The 15,399-nt window shown below is 35.1% G+C and overlaps 1 protein-coding gene across 7 annotated transcripts in view; it reads left to right on the forward strand.

The window, feature by feature from the left end:
• KLHL5 (kelch like family member 5) overlaps window positions 1-15,399 on the forward strand; it is a 66,795-nt gene that overhangs the window by 33,425 nt on the left and 17,971 nt on the right. For all 7 annotated transcript variants that reach the window (XM_074865996.1, XM_074866000.1, XM_074865999.1 and 4 more), the window contains 3 exons: window positions 4,708-4,844; window positions 5,297-5,493; window positions 13,081-13,293. In XM_074865996.1, the coding sequence (XP_074722097.1) occupies window positions 4,708-4,844; window positions 5,297-5,493; window positions 13,081-13,293 (547 nt within the window). The remainder of the gene's footprint in view (window positions 1-4,707; window positions 4,845-5,296; window positions 5,494-13,080; window positions 13,294-15,399) is intronic.

A 15,399-nucleotide genomic window follows, 5' to 3' on the forward strand; every position in this document is an offset into this window, starting at 1 on the left:
GATATATCTGTAATAAAAGTTTTGTAACAACCTGCTGATCAGAACATTCATATAAGAAAAGGGAGTTCTATGTAAATTCATGGCCAGAGGGGATTTAAAGCCTGCTCTGCATCCTTTAACCAGCAATCTAGAAATCTTTGCAGAGCCATTTTCTTTATTCCTGTTGACACTAAAAGATGGAAATACAAGACATGGGACTGAAGGAAAGAAAGCAAATGGAAGCTTATGTACTCTAGGGGTTAGGAAGCTTGTTTGGAAGAGCACAAATCCTGGTTTGCAGGCATTTTTTTATCTTGTGGCTTATTTATCTTTGTACTTTTCCATACAGCTTAATAATACTTTCTTTCACAGTCTGCATTGCCTTAGTTTGTAAATCCTTCACTGCAGCCTTTTTTTTGCTTGAGCTACATTTTTATAAAAGTTTAACACAAAGTGTCTTTCTAAAAAGTCAAAGTATATAAAAAAAGCAGTTCTGTGATAGCTTTATGTTGAAAAGGTACTACTGCTACTAACAGTGTGGTAGTTTTGAAAAATTTTGCTGACGGGTTTATTGTAATCATCATTTCAGTGTCAGAAGCAGCAAACAAATTTTGAAACATTTGATTTCCATGGAAGAGAACTATAATCGGAGATCATTTTAACATAAACATACTGCATGTATTTTTAGGTATTGCTTGCTTTTAAACAAATTTAAATAAATACAGATATATTAGTAGTGTGGGATAGTACCACTTTCATATATTCTTTTTATTACTGACATGCTTAGAATAGAAACTAGCTGAAGCCACCAGTCTGAGATGCTTCGTACTAGGGCACATGAACTATTCAGCATCACTGTACAACTTTAGTGAATGATATTAGTGAATTCCCTAGGACTACTTTCAGCTGTTACACAGCCACAAACAAGGAGTTGCCTAGGAAGTGTCCCTTCTATCTTTAAGATGTTAAGAAGCTTCACTTCATTCTGTCAGGTGGATCAGGTTGGGAGATAGTAAATCTGTAAATTGCTAGCTTTGACAGCTATCATCATTTTACGTAATAATTGCTTTGAAGACCTAGAAAACTGTCTAGATGATGCAACTTATGGCAATTCCAACAAGAAGTGCAATTTAATTCAGGCGTCCCACGCTGCTTACACATATGTTACTGACCATCAGTAGAAGACTCTACAAAATAAGTTAAGCCGTCATGGTGGATCTTTCTGGTTTTGGATCAGTACAAACCACAGAAATTCAAGATATCAGTAGCATTGGAACCTCTTGTAAAAACAGGGAGATATACTGAAACACCCTGATTTTGTCAATTTTTAGCCCGTAGCTATTGAGTGTTTTTTGAGAGAGATTAATTGTTCAGACATCTTAGGGTCTCCTAGATGAAAAATTCTGGTATTCATGTGTTCCTTTTTCTCTACATTTTTCCTGTGCACTGAAAAAGAGCAGCCAACCTACTGCATGTAATTCAGTAGCCAAATTCTTGGAATCTTATCCATGCAGAATTGAGTATTTGAGCTGGTAATTAAGTAGGAAGGAGAGTAAAGGTAAATATGTTCAACATCCACAGTTGAAAAATACAATGCCGACTGTATTAAGGCTTTTTCTTGATTTTTTTTTTTTTTTTTTTTTGGTACTGTTAAGAGGCCTCTCTAATGTCAGTGTATACTGATTTTGTAGGCATTTCTCGTTGGGCCAATTATGAAAGAAATACTACTCTTAGGGTAAAAAAGACTACAGACTCAGAATGCAAAACCCATAGCTTGCTTCAGTTTCTAAACTAAGGCAAGGCAGTATTTTGTAGCATCAGTAGTTCCCAGTGAACTCCTGATATGGATGAATATGTTAATTTTAATGATTAATAAATAACATAGCGAGAGATCCTCTTTATGTTAAATACGAAGAGCCATGATGGCTCTATTTAACAAGGAGATTGTGAATATAAGTGTAGTTTTTATAGTCATTGCACAGATTTTCTTTTGAAAAATCATACTTGTCCCTTACCATTTTTAGAGTGGTTTTAGCAAATAGGTTAAATATGGATGGGGAAAGTCTTCTGTGGCTTCTTCAGTTATATGAAGGTATTAGCTGCTTCACATTGTATAATCTGTATGTAGAAATGCAGTTTAATTTCAGACAATCCAAAAACAGGTTGAAAGAAAAATCAGTTATTAGCTATGAGATTAAAAGATCAATGAACATGTGGGTGTCAAATGACATGAGTAAAGTAGTAATTGATTTTTATGGACTAGTGGGAAAATCAGAACAAGAAAAGGCCAGTTGGCTGAAAGTATGCCTTTGTTTTCTTTTATGCTAGCTCAGTGCCACCTTGATGCATTGTCACTGTATCTTTTAATCCCCTTTCTTTCTTTGAAAGAACTTTTTTTCTAAATTGGTTGAATTAAGAGAAAAATGTGGATATCTGTTCTAAGGCTTTTCGTTGTGAATGTGCTTCTTGGCTAAAATTATTACAAAATTGTTATCAGTATAACTTATATTTTGGCATATTACTTGTATTAATCTATTCCCAGGCTGCACATCCTCTTTCAGCATATGCAAATCAGTCTCTGGAAAGCATTTAACATTGTGAAGCATGTGTACCTTCTCAGGAGTCCAAACACAAGTTTGCAGAAATAGTAAATTCTAACAATTTCTCTCAGAGGACTTCAAGACTGAAAATTACAGGGAGAAATTTGCTGATATCAACAAGCTGGTAGGAGGTGTTTGGAGCCTCAGGTTATTATTTGGCATTTCTTCAACAGTTGTCGCTAAGATATGTACAGTCCAGCCATTTTCTAAATAATAGTGCAGCTAACTAAACCAGTTGCACTGTTGGAAGAAAAAAAAAACACAACAAAACCAAACCCAAAACTGTGTTAAGATTAGGTTTTATGTTCTGTTTCCATTGCAGAGACTTTTTCTTTTTCAAGCTCTGTTCTGTGTAGAAATTTAAGTCAGTATTGCCAGAGATTAATATTTTGAGTTGTTTGTTTTGACTGTTTTTAATTCTGAATTGAACCTACAGAGATACTTGGGTTACTCAAATCTGTCCATCTACACACTTTCCCTTCTGATGAGAACCCCTATTTTGTACACATTTTGTCATCTCATTCTAGCATCAAAAGCAGTTGCAGAAATGCTTTTATGAATGTACTCACTAATTTCACTAAACTTGAGGCAGTATTTTCATTCACCTGCAGGTGCCATTAAACCTGAAGTTAAAATGCCTAGAAGTGATGCCTGGGCGCTACCTTGGCAGAATGCTCTTTTTTCTCTGTGAGTCAGCCACAGAATAAATCTCGTATTTCAAGAACAGTATGTTCTTTAAAAGAACAGAACTTTGTTTCTCATTACATCATTAAGACGTTAAAATAAAATTAATCTTTTCCCGTACTCTCTTAACCCAACTCTGTTGCCTTAGCAAGTAGAAGAAAAGGATTACCCTACTGTAGGCCTGACCAAATGGTCAATGGTCAGAAAATCAGCAAGAAAAAAGTAGTTGAAATTAGTCAACAATTTATTACTTCACAGTTAATTAACTAAGAGACAGTTCTTTGTAGTTCATGACTTTGTGTATATACCTGCAAATTCTCCCCATTAATACATGTTTAGACTTACTCCTAAGCACTGGTGCTCACCTTTTCAGTCAATTTTACTCCATTTTGTGGTTCCTGACCTCTGTCATCTTAACAAGCCAATATCATGATTCAGCACAGAATAAACTGACATTTCATGAAGTATTAGATTCACTGAATGTATGCAGATGGACTGTTTATTGTATTTCCAGTGGGTTTGATTCTTGGGCTTGCTGTTTGTATAGCTCAGTACATGTGTAAGTGTATTTATATTGGAACTCCCCGTGAGCAAGGCAACAGTGAACTACTGCAGCACAAAAATTGATCAAAACCACGAGGCTGTTCCTGGAGGTCTCTTAAGGAAGAAACCAACAGACCTCATGGTTATTGTAGGATTCATACAACAGAACTATGGGTTGAATATTCCTGTTCCGCATGATTTCCTTTCTCTTTCACCCTAGTCCTGTGAACAAATACTGAGACATCAAAATTGCACATTTTGTGGAGTGGCATTGTTATATGCACTCGGTGTTTTACTCTCAGTAATCCAAAGAAATGTCTGTTGTGCACATGTTTACTTAGTATCTTAAAATACTCAGAATTGTTACCAAAAGACTAATTACATACCCACAAAAAGAGATTACTATGTACCATGTCCATGTTTACTGTGCCTAGTTCTGTTGTCAGTATTAGTAAATGAATGCATATGTGTGCACCAAGAATAAAAGCATTTTAAAGCACTTGAAAAGGGCTAGTAAGTCATTCTTTCACATTTAAAAAAGTAACTGACATAATATAAATGGAAGTCAATTCAATTTTTTTTAATTTCCATAATGTATATTTATTTCCAATTTATGTGGTTTTTGTAGGTTGTTTCTGTGTTGGCTATTAAAAGTCATTGAGCTTTGAAAGGGTAATTCATTTACTTCAGCAGCAAATGTAGATTTAGTAACAGTATTTCATTATTCATAGAAGGGAACTAGAGCATGGAGCAGTTTGTCAATTTTTAAAATGTTTTTCTCAATACAGTGTTTCTACAAAGGGCAATGTAATGAATCATAAATTAAAAAACATCATGTTGACTAAGTTTTTTTTACTTTTCCTTTTTGTGTGTCTCCTTTTCTCCTCCGTGATATTCTCAGGTTGGTTCTCTCCTCTGTTTCGGACTACTTTGCGGCAATGTTCACTAATGACGTAAGGGAAGCAAGACAGGAAGAAATCAAGATGGAAGGTGTGGAGCCAAATGCATTGTGGGCTCTGGTTCAATATGCATATACAGGTAATTAGAATGAAAATGGGAATTTCATGTAAGGAATTGTACTCCTGTGAGCATTCTATTCCATTACTGGTTTTCAAATGCTCTTTAGAAATTACTATTCACATTATTTAATTCCTTATAAATGAATAAAAAGAAATCATCATTGCCATTACCTGAGGCGACCTGGTAGGATATAGTTTCTCTGATAATACTATATTCAGTTAGTTAACAAATTATGTGAATATTTTAAATGTATCATGACTGACAAAAAAAGGAATTTTACTAGGATTCCCTTTCCTTATATCATTATAGGTACTAATTTTGAAGAGCTGGTTATCTATTGCTGAGGGTGATGTTTGCAAAGCCTTATATTCTGTCATATAATCTGTAAATAATTCTGTTGCCTCTTAGTTTTAGGGAATTTAACAAATGATAAGAGCAAACTAATGTGGTCTCCTTTTTAATGTTACTAGGTCGCCTTGAATTAAAAGAAGATAACATTGAGTGCCTGTTGTCTACAGCTTGCCTTCTTCAGCTCTCTCAGGTTGTAGAAGCATGCTGTAAATTTCTAATGAAGCAGCTTCACCCGTCCAATTGCCTTGGAATCCGATCTTTCGCTGATGCGCAGGGTTGCACTGACTTGCACAAGGTGGCTCACAATTATACTATGGTATGTTGTTATTTTAAGTATCATCCACTTTATTTAGTAAGGAAAATACAGAATGTTTTCCTGAATAAAATACGAATGTTTTTCCCTCAGAAAGCCTTGATCATTTTCCAAGCAAGAATACACATACGTTCCCGTGATGAGAAATTACAAAATAACTATAAAGTTGCTGGTTTAGAGTTGGAAGAAAATAAGCAAGCATTAGTGGTTCCCTGTAACAGTAATGGGATTGTGTGATATGCTTTTAATAAAATAATTCAAAAGCTTGTTCTTATTTCTGTCAGTCAAAAACTACAAACTTAACAGTGGGCAAGCTGACATCATCTAGTCCAAAATAACACATTACTAAGTGAAACTATAGAATTCTTGTTTTGTTATGAGCTGGAATAATCCGGTTCTAAGTTATACTTGGGGTATGAATGTGGGCATTCATCAATGTAGATTCTGCATTATCCTTAATTTCTTAGTAAGGGGATGTCAGGATGGCATCACACAGTTTAATCTTAGGTTAGGCAATATGTGACTAAATACAAATTTGCCAATGATATTTTCAGAGTTAATTTATAGAAAGACTGACCTGCCAACTTAATTAAACTTCATCTTAATAGTCTTATTTTAATGTAAAATGTTATTCTTTTTCTTCTCACAAGTGGATTTTAGTAATGTTATCAGCAGAAGAAGGCAGGAGAATTATCTCTGAGGCAAGTCAGTTCATCTGTTCTTTGCAGTTTTGTGAGGCATTTTTCTCTTCTTGATGAAATTTTATCTGTATAAGCTCTTGGGACCTGAATGAAGGCATGTAGATACTGCATAAGAGATGTGGGAATGAAGATAGTACTTCATTTGCTTCTGTGGCATGCATTGCATTGCTGTTAAGCTATTGGCTTAGATCCAAGAGGTGTAATATCTATCTTGTAATTAGTGTTAGAAATCCATGGCTTTTCCTCTCGCCACCTTAACTTTTCCTGGTTTAAAAACTTTTGTTTTAATTATTTCTTCTTGGTTTGAAATAACTTCATTTACTATGTATAACAGTTTAAAATAGCTCTTTTTTTTTTTTATATGATACAATGTTCTTCCTCAGTGAGTGGATCTCTGATCTGTTTGAAGTCATGTACATGCTGAAATTTACCAAAACAGGTCATTAAATAATTGTAACTTACATGTTTCTATTGATCTTCATTATTGCTCAAACAAAAATAAGGAGACTGCAATGAAGTAGACAGAAGAAACAGTAAAGATAAACGTAGCTTATGCCTTTGAGGAATATTAGAATTAATGTTGAGTGAGACAGCAATACAAAAAGTATGCAAAAAGAGAACCTCCCTCCTCTGATGCATTTGTTCTTTTTCAGAATAAGCATGTATTTTAGTCTGTGCTATTGTCATGTCCCTTATAAGTGGACTGCCAAGATCAGAACGGTAAAAAATGTTAGACTAAGGCATCTTTAAAGATGAATTCTAGGGATTATAGTCTTACTGTTTTGACTGGCAATTCATGACTTGTGGCAGAAAGGGGCTGTGAACTTTCTAAAAGCCGTTCTTTTATAGCACCTATCTTTTGTTCAGACCACAGGAAAATAGTTGTATGCCTTTTGGCCATTGTTTACCTCAGTGGCAATTGTTGCTTTTAAGGCTTCGATGTGGATGAAATTTAAATTAGGTGGATTTTAAAAAGCCATTTTCAAAACTAATTAGTTGTGCTAGATGGTTTCTTCCCAAGGCCTCTTTTAGTGTTGTTTAGTTCCAACAGAGACATGAAATTGAATTTTAGTAATAATGAGTAATAGAGAAGCAGCTTCTTTAGTTTGAAATGAATGTTGCTATGGAAACTGCATAGAAATGTATAGTCCAATTGAATCTTCAATTAAAATAAATCCCCAAGTAATTTAATTTGTTTAAAAGCTGTTTGAAAGCTGTTTGAAAAAAAGAAAATGTTCAACAGTCGTAAGTGCTAGCCACTTGATGCTCTTTCCATTAAGAAGTATTAGACCATAAGGGTTAAGTGCACCTGTAGTACCTGGAAATTCTGTTTGTTAAAACAATGAATTAATTTTATGCTGCAGTGGGCAGCATAGAACAATGGGGAATTACACTGAGTATAGTATATAATTCTGGTTTTTCTGTATAATTTTGGTTCTTTTAAAGCACTTGAAGTAGAAGGTAATGAATAATCTAAAATACTTAAATTTTAATTTTTATATGTTATTTTCTATGAGTTTTTCTTTTCTTTTCACAGAAAAAAAAAAAATTGCCATGTAACTGTTTTCCTGCAATTAAAACAACTTCTCAGTTTTAAAGGGTTTTATGACACATGCTATAATTTGATAATCATCTTACCTGCTTCATTAAAATAGTTCTTTACATGAAGACAAGAAATTCAGATTAAACAAGCATTTGGTTAAACTGAAGGAGCAATCAGTGAGTTACCCCGGTAGGTCTACCTCTGTTAACAGACCTGCTCTGTCTGAGTAATGTTCAATAGTGTCATTGGAAGGCCCTAGCATGATTTTAGGCCGTGACTTTAATTGCATAATACAGTGTGATTAAAAAGAAGGATTTGAATGCTGCACTTCATATTAAAGATGTAGATGTATGTCATGCTAAAAGGATTTAAGTGCTGCATTACTTTATTGCTTACTGTGTTGACAGTTGATAAGTTGTTTTTTCAGAGGAGAGTAATTTCTAAGGTTATCAAAACAGGTCAATTTTTGACATTGCAAACTAAAGTTTGAAAAAGCCTCAGGATGCATTAAGTGAAACATGAAATAAACTGAAGTGATCAGTAATGGATTTAATGCTGTATAAAAAGCAATTCTGACTTTTATGCATCAGGGTTTTAAAATAGACAGAATCATGAGGTGTATCTGGGTGAAGGTATCTTTTGTGCAAAGATTATCCTGTTGTAGTTTATGTAGTATTGGGGTCATACAATTATAGATTTAGGAGTTCTATTAGGCTAGCCAGTAGTGTATCTATTCACTGTAATTCATAAAGCCTTTTTGCACAAAATGCCTTCTGTCCATTTTTCTTACTGTCTTCACAAAGTCAAAAGAAACACCCCTTTTGTCATCTTGTTTGTTTGAAGCAGTTGATAAGTACCATGAATGAAAACCGATAGCTCTCTTCTGCGAAACAGCAAACCAAAGGGCAGATAGTACTTACAGATGAGGAAAAGCTAGCCTGTGTTATTTCCAGAATGTGAAATACCTGTGCTGAGTAGTGAGGTGTTCTTAGGTAAGTGTCAGTAGCTTCTTCAGTAGCCAGATTTTAATTACAACCAAAAAAGAAAAAGCAGACATTCTAAACTTTATACGTGATAGTGTCTGAGTCAATCCCTGTGTAGATAGCTTTGTAATCTTTGTTGCTTAACTTCCCATGCTTAAAGCAGAGTGAAAAGACATTTTGGTTTTCATCAGAAGTCTTCAGAACTATGTGAGCAATGATAATGTTACAAGATTCAGATCAAGTTAATTTGGAGTTTGCATGATTTCTGAGCACAGCCAATGGCTGTTTATAAGAAGAAAAACTTAGAGAGGATAGAGTAACAGATTGAGGCCAAGCATAGAAGCTAGGGATTTTTCAGAAGGATAGACATAGGACACTTGCTTTCTCCTGTAAGGCAGGAGTTGGATAACAAAAAAATCACTGCAACATGGAGTTTATGATCTGGGAGGAGGAATCAAAGAGGCCTAATTTGTCTTTTTTCTTGCAACAGCCAGGACAGTTTCGATAGGGGGGAGCATCAAAAGGAGAGAAATTTCAGTGCTGTTTTGTCCACAAACAGCCAGACCCAAAGATTGTGTTAGTGACTAACACAAGGATTTTATATTCTTGCATCTGATATTTCAATCCAAAATATCCTGCTCAATAATAATCTGACTTGGAAATACTCATTTACTTCCTTTCACCTGCGAAAACCCAAGATATTTCTGTCTTTCAAGTTTCCTAAGTTCTGCCTAGCGCAACAGATCAGTACTGCCTTGGCAAGGCTAAATGGGTTTCTGCATGCTGCCCAGCCTGTTTTGGAATCCAGAAACTATGCAGAAAGGAGTCAAGCTACAATAGTTGTACTCTAAACAAACCCTGGGTACACGGAAAGCATTAGGTTGATTTATTGCTTAACGCAGCAGTTAAAGCTGACTACAAGTAAGGTAGCTGCTATCTGACGTCTATCTGACTATTAATAGTTTACCAGAAGTTCAGATAGCTCAGTTCTTAGTGAATTCTTACCTCAGCTGACCAGCAGACTGAAGCAGCCAGTAGACAAAATTACATTCCCTGTTTGTTCTCATTCAGATCCTGTGAGTCAAGCACATCTCACTTTTCAGTTGCCCAGCTTCAGAGTTTAAACAGAGCCCTCTGGTTATTGCTGCTTGTTGGGCCATGGCACTGTACCATCTTTCTCAGCCTGCAGGTGTTCTGATGCTCCCGAGGCTCTCATCTCTCTGACACAGTGTAGGGGAGACTAATCATCTCACTGGATCCCACTGTGGGGATTAAGTACCACTTAGAAATAAACATCACGAGGTCTTATCTTTTATGTGCTCCTAATATTTTTTGCTCTGTATCAAGTCCAAGGCAGACCTGTGGTTAAGAATATCAGTATTATTCACTCTGCAGTTGCTGAAGGGTGAATATAATGTTATGATGTGAATGAGCAATGCACAGCATTGAGCACGGGTACTGCACGTCCCTGATTTAGCTAATACATAAACCTCATGCACCTCATTTGATAAAGTTTCCAAGCTCTTTGAGGAGCTAATTTTGGGGGTGGGAAACTTTTATTTTACTTTCAGGACCAGAAAGCAAGGGACTGAAACTGCAGACCATTTGTTCTCTGAAATATCCTGTTCTTCCACAGAGAGTTCCCATAAGAAGAAGGAAAGAAAAGGCTAATGAGGAGGTTAAGAATGCTAGGAGATACACTGGCTCCTCCTTTTTGTCTTCAGAATCTCTGTCTGTAGAGGAAGAGGAATTGTCAGATTCTGATTATAAAAAAACCCAGACATAGGCCAAAAAGTGGCTGTATTCCCAGTGGAATGCTTTGATACTGTGCTCAAAAGGAGTCTCTGCTTTAAAAATAGAATGGGAGCAAGAGGAAGCTGAACTTGTTCCCATCAGAAAGCAATTGTCTGCAAGCAACAAGAAGGAAAAATCAGGCTTTTTACACACAACAGCTGTTGAAGTGATGACATCCAGTTGGAAAAAAGCTTTCCAAAGAGGATCCCTGACTGACTTACGCAAGATCAGCTTGTCGTTGCCTTCAGAGACAAAGGAAACTTTCCATGCAGGTGCTTTCCCCTTCCTCTTCCTGTGATCCGGATAGACAATATGGAAAGTTTAAGGTAGTAAGTGTTAAAGTGTTGACTTTTTCTCTTTGTCAGTGCTCGCTGCCTGTTTATTCAGAAAAACTAAAAGCACAGCTCCATCTTGCATACTCTCTAGGACAGAGAATCAACAGAAAAACAGCAGTGGAAAAAATGAACTCAACAGAATCTGAATTTCTGTGAACTGCATGTTGAAACTCTGGAAATAATTTGGGTAGTTTTTCAGATTCAGTTTTACTCCTAAGCATTGGATATCAGAGTAAATTAAGCAACAGTCAGTGCATGTGTAGTGCTGCTGAATATTGGTACACTCCTTTCACTGTTTTTAATTCCTGTGTTTGCTCATTTTCTTAACTTTCATTTTGTAATACAGTGTGTTAAGCGAATTAAAGAGGAAAAGACAGTTCTATCTCCCTTCTAATCTACTACAGTTTTCACTTGGAAGTACTACTTTTGTGTAGCAGATTGGATCTCTCTAGTAGGAAAGCTTTTCAGATATTAAATGTAAAATTTTCATTTCCAAATTCTATCCAGGAATACAGTTGTGTGCACAGATAACACTTCCAATTCTTTTCCTAATTTTAACTCCAAAGTTACCTGTGGAGTCACTTTGATCTTTCCCCTTAGACATCTTGTAGCAATTTTATGTATATGTGGCTTTCATGTAAGGTGGAGTGGTTTACTCCTTATTAGTTTTTTCCTCTTTGCTCAGCATTCTTGAATTAGTTAATATTTTTTGGAGTACTGAGGTATAACTTTGAAATTATTAGACTAAGCAATAAAAAGGAAGAAATGTTACCTTTTTCACTTTGTTATCATCATGTCCTTTGCATATGCAATGCCTAACTGTACTGTATGTTGCCCTTTTATATGCTAAATACCTGTTTTGCAGTGCAGGTCCTGCTTCTGCTCCCAAGTTTCTCCTTGGTTTGTTGACCTAAAAATCCTATTTTTTCTCCCCAACATGTATGTGTTTCTAATCCAGAGTTTTTTCACTAGTGTGCAGTTCTTTCTTTTTAAATCGTTAAACAAGATACTAAGTAAGGCTAATTTTGATATTAGGCCCAGTTAGACTTCCCTGTCTATGGATCTAATGCACTTTATCCTCCAGGTGTTTTGGAGGTACGTGTGATGGCAGAGCAAAACCAGCATCCTGTTGGCTACCTATCTAGTGATCAATAGTGTGTTTACGAAATTGATTGTAATACTGTTTCATTGTCTTGAAGTTACTCTTAGTTTGGAGTATGAGGTTAACTGGGTTTTGAGCTAACAAAATATAAGAACGTGTTGTGATTCATAGACTGCTTTCATTTTACTTTGCTTCCTTGTAAAGGTGTATGGGGAAAAAGGATAGACATGATCTTAGCTTTTTCTGTTACATTCAGGTTTCTCACTGTAGTTCAGTGCTGGTTGTGTTTCTACATACTTTTCTGCTATTTCTGCCTAAATTCATGAGAATCCTTACAGAATATTCTGCAAGTCCTAGTATTATGAAGTAATAGGATATCAGTGTTGGAAATGTTACATATTGTGACTTTCCTATTTTGAAATAAGGATTTGTTGCTGGAAATGACAGGATGAAAGTTAGAAAATTGAATCCTATCAAAGTAAATATTGTTAATAAAGCAAGGTGTGTATAATATTGTGGATTCTTTGTATGTTTTGCTCCCCAGTCAATCAGATCAGCTGTATAAAACCTACAAAATAATAAACTTAAAATAACCCATTTAAAATCAATAATAAAATTGTTAGTGTTGTTTATTTCCTCTGAAAATTTAATGCCATAGTATAATCTAGCAGTAATGAAAACAGTTAAATGTGCCCAGTAGTTGTAGCATGTTCTGCTCTTTGCTTGACAGCTATAAATTATAAATACATCTTGCATTGTATTACACATTGTCAACAGGAACAAATTGCACCTTTTTTTTTTAAACTATACTTCAGAAAGTATTTCTTCAATTTACAGTGCCAAGATAGTAACCCCCACAACCCATTGCTCATTTCTGTCTATATGCTTTCCCCTCAGTTGTTTCAGCACATCTGTTTGTGGGACTGAATGATAGAATTGGGGAAATGATCAGGGGTCAAAATAACTCAGTACCTTTTTATTTTACTTTTTTTTTAATCCTAGGTCAATTCTCCAGTGGTATTTACTGGCACAACTGAGAGATGGTGTGAAGGGAGGGAAAATAGGGGAAGATACAGTAGGAGTTCCATAAAATGTCACCTGTGTTTAAAAAAAAAAACCTTTTCTTTTTCAGGAAAACTTCATGGAAGTAATTAGAAACCAGGAATTTCTATTATTGCCAGCCACTGAAATTGCAAAGCTTTTAGCAAGTGATGACATGAATATTCCTAATGAAGAAACTATACTGAATGCACTACTTACATGGGTTCGACATGATTTGGAACAGAGAAGGAAAGATCTCAGTAAACTCCTGGCTTACATTAGACTGCCTCTGCTTGCTCCACAAGTAAATTGTTCAGTTCCTCTCTAATTTATACCATGGTTACAATGGGCATAATGTCTACAGCATCGATATATTGATAGTGACAAATCATAAAAGCTTCAGGACTCTTAATGATTTGGATTCTTAGAGCTGCATATAAGGACTTAGCATGTTGTATAGGCATGATAGTTTGTGTTTGTTTGTAAAGTGCAGCATATTCTGTTCCTAACCTGAGATCAGTTGGGGCACAAGAAGGGGTGGAGCTGCTAGGAAAAAATCACTTCTGTTGCCTAGAAAAATGCTTATCAAGGATATGTTTGTCACTAGAAGGTGTGTCCTTCTTAAATTTCTTCGTTACGGAACTTGCAGAGTTTATTTGGATCATTACATTTCCTTCATGTAATTATAGCTATCCTTGAGATTTAGGAAATACAATTTGAATAAATTATTTGGAGTGATTTTTCTACTCTTAACTTTTGATAAACCATTTTTGGGTACTTTTTGTTCTTCCCAATCAATACTTTTTCTCCTTCTTGGACATTACAGACAATGCTGAGGAAGACTTGAGCTGAGTTTAAATAGTTGTGAATTACAGTTTTCCTAGTCCTGTAAGAATGACTACTCTTGTTAGTGTCATGTGTAGCATTGTATTTGTTATCTGATAACATGCATGTAAACTAGGTTTGATTTTTTTTTTCTTCTCTTGTGCTAGAAATACAACCTGCATAATAAGTAGAATTCATTAACACAACAGAAACTGAATTTGATTCATTCATAGCAATAAATCACATACACGGCATTCTGTGTATTACCTGGTATCCTCTTGCTGGATAGTAAGATTTACTAGCAAGCATTTTAGTATTAATATTTCCATACTGATTATTATATATGCTATGGCAGGATTTTCTCAGTTGTGGCCTTGACTTTGTAATTCACTTTTTCTAGAAACTTTATACAGTGTAAGCCAGTTGACCTGGAGGAAATCATTCTTTTGTTGAGCATTTAATTAATTGATAACTAAGTAAGCACTGCTGTATTCCTTTTACTTAATTGACTGTAATTGAAACATCTTTAGAAACTGAAAGTACAGAATTTATCCAAGAAATATGTACTGAAAATCAAATTATGTCCACTCAGTAACCAACTAGGAAAATTGCAGAATGAAACACAAAAGCAATCATATTTCACTTACTATTTTATCTTTAATTTTTCATGTCTTCTCCAAATATATACTTATATTTCTAATACAATATTTTTCCATTGCCTTTTTGTTACTTTAACAAATTAAAGTGTTAAAGCTGTGGTTTTAATATTGCAGCAATTAGTGCATTGATTAAATTAGTTTGAAGTACCCAAAACAGTCTTAATGTTTTCAGAATCATGTTTTGCTTCATGATCACAGGACTTAAGGCAATCTGACAGCAAACATAACATAATGAAAAGGTTTCCAATTTTACAGTTGAAGGGTTAAAGCTATTTGAAAGAAATGAAATTAAAAAAATTGAACAACTTGCTGAAATCAATAACACTGCAAGCAGAGATGCAAAGAATATTAGATTCATACACTAAAAAAAACCCAACTTTGGGAAGTACTGTAAAACTGTAGTACTGGAAACAAAAAATTGTCATGAGTTGTCAGTTTTATTGGTTGTGTTTTTATGCATCTCTTCCTTTGTACATGGCATTCTGGCATCTCTTTGGTTAATGCAAGCAGTGTCCTAAATATTTGTAAGTCTCTTTTTGCTCTTACAAAGGCTAAAGATGAATATTTGTCAGCTGCTTAAGCTGTAAGGTGGCAAGTATTCCATCTCTGATAAATCAGTGAAAAAGATGATTAAGCAACTTCTGAGTTACAAGATGGTTCTGCTTCCTTTTAGACAGAAATTCTTAGTACGTAAGTATCTGCACTACCTGTCTCTTCATCAGGTTTCCAAAGACTGTAATTTCATGCTAACACATCATTTGTAACTGCTCAGTTATAAATGCTTTTAGTACAAGGAGCTATGTAAATAATAAAACTTGGAAAAAATCGGCTTTCATTTAAGTAAGGCCATTCCAAGTTCTTTGAGTGAAGAATATTCACAGAAAACTGCAATGCAGTAGGCTTACTTTCAAGAGCCTGCAGGTTTT

This window comes from Strix uralensis, chromosome 4 (assembly GCF_047716275.1).
Source record: "Strix uralensis isolate ZFMK-TIS-50842 chromosome 4, bStrUra1, whole genome shotgun sequence".
Lineage (NCBI taxonomy): Eukaryota > Metazoa > Chordata > Aves > Strigiformes > Strigidae > Strix > Strix uralensis.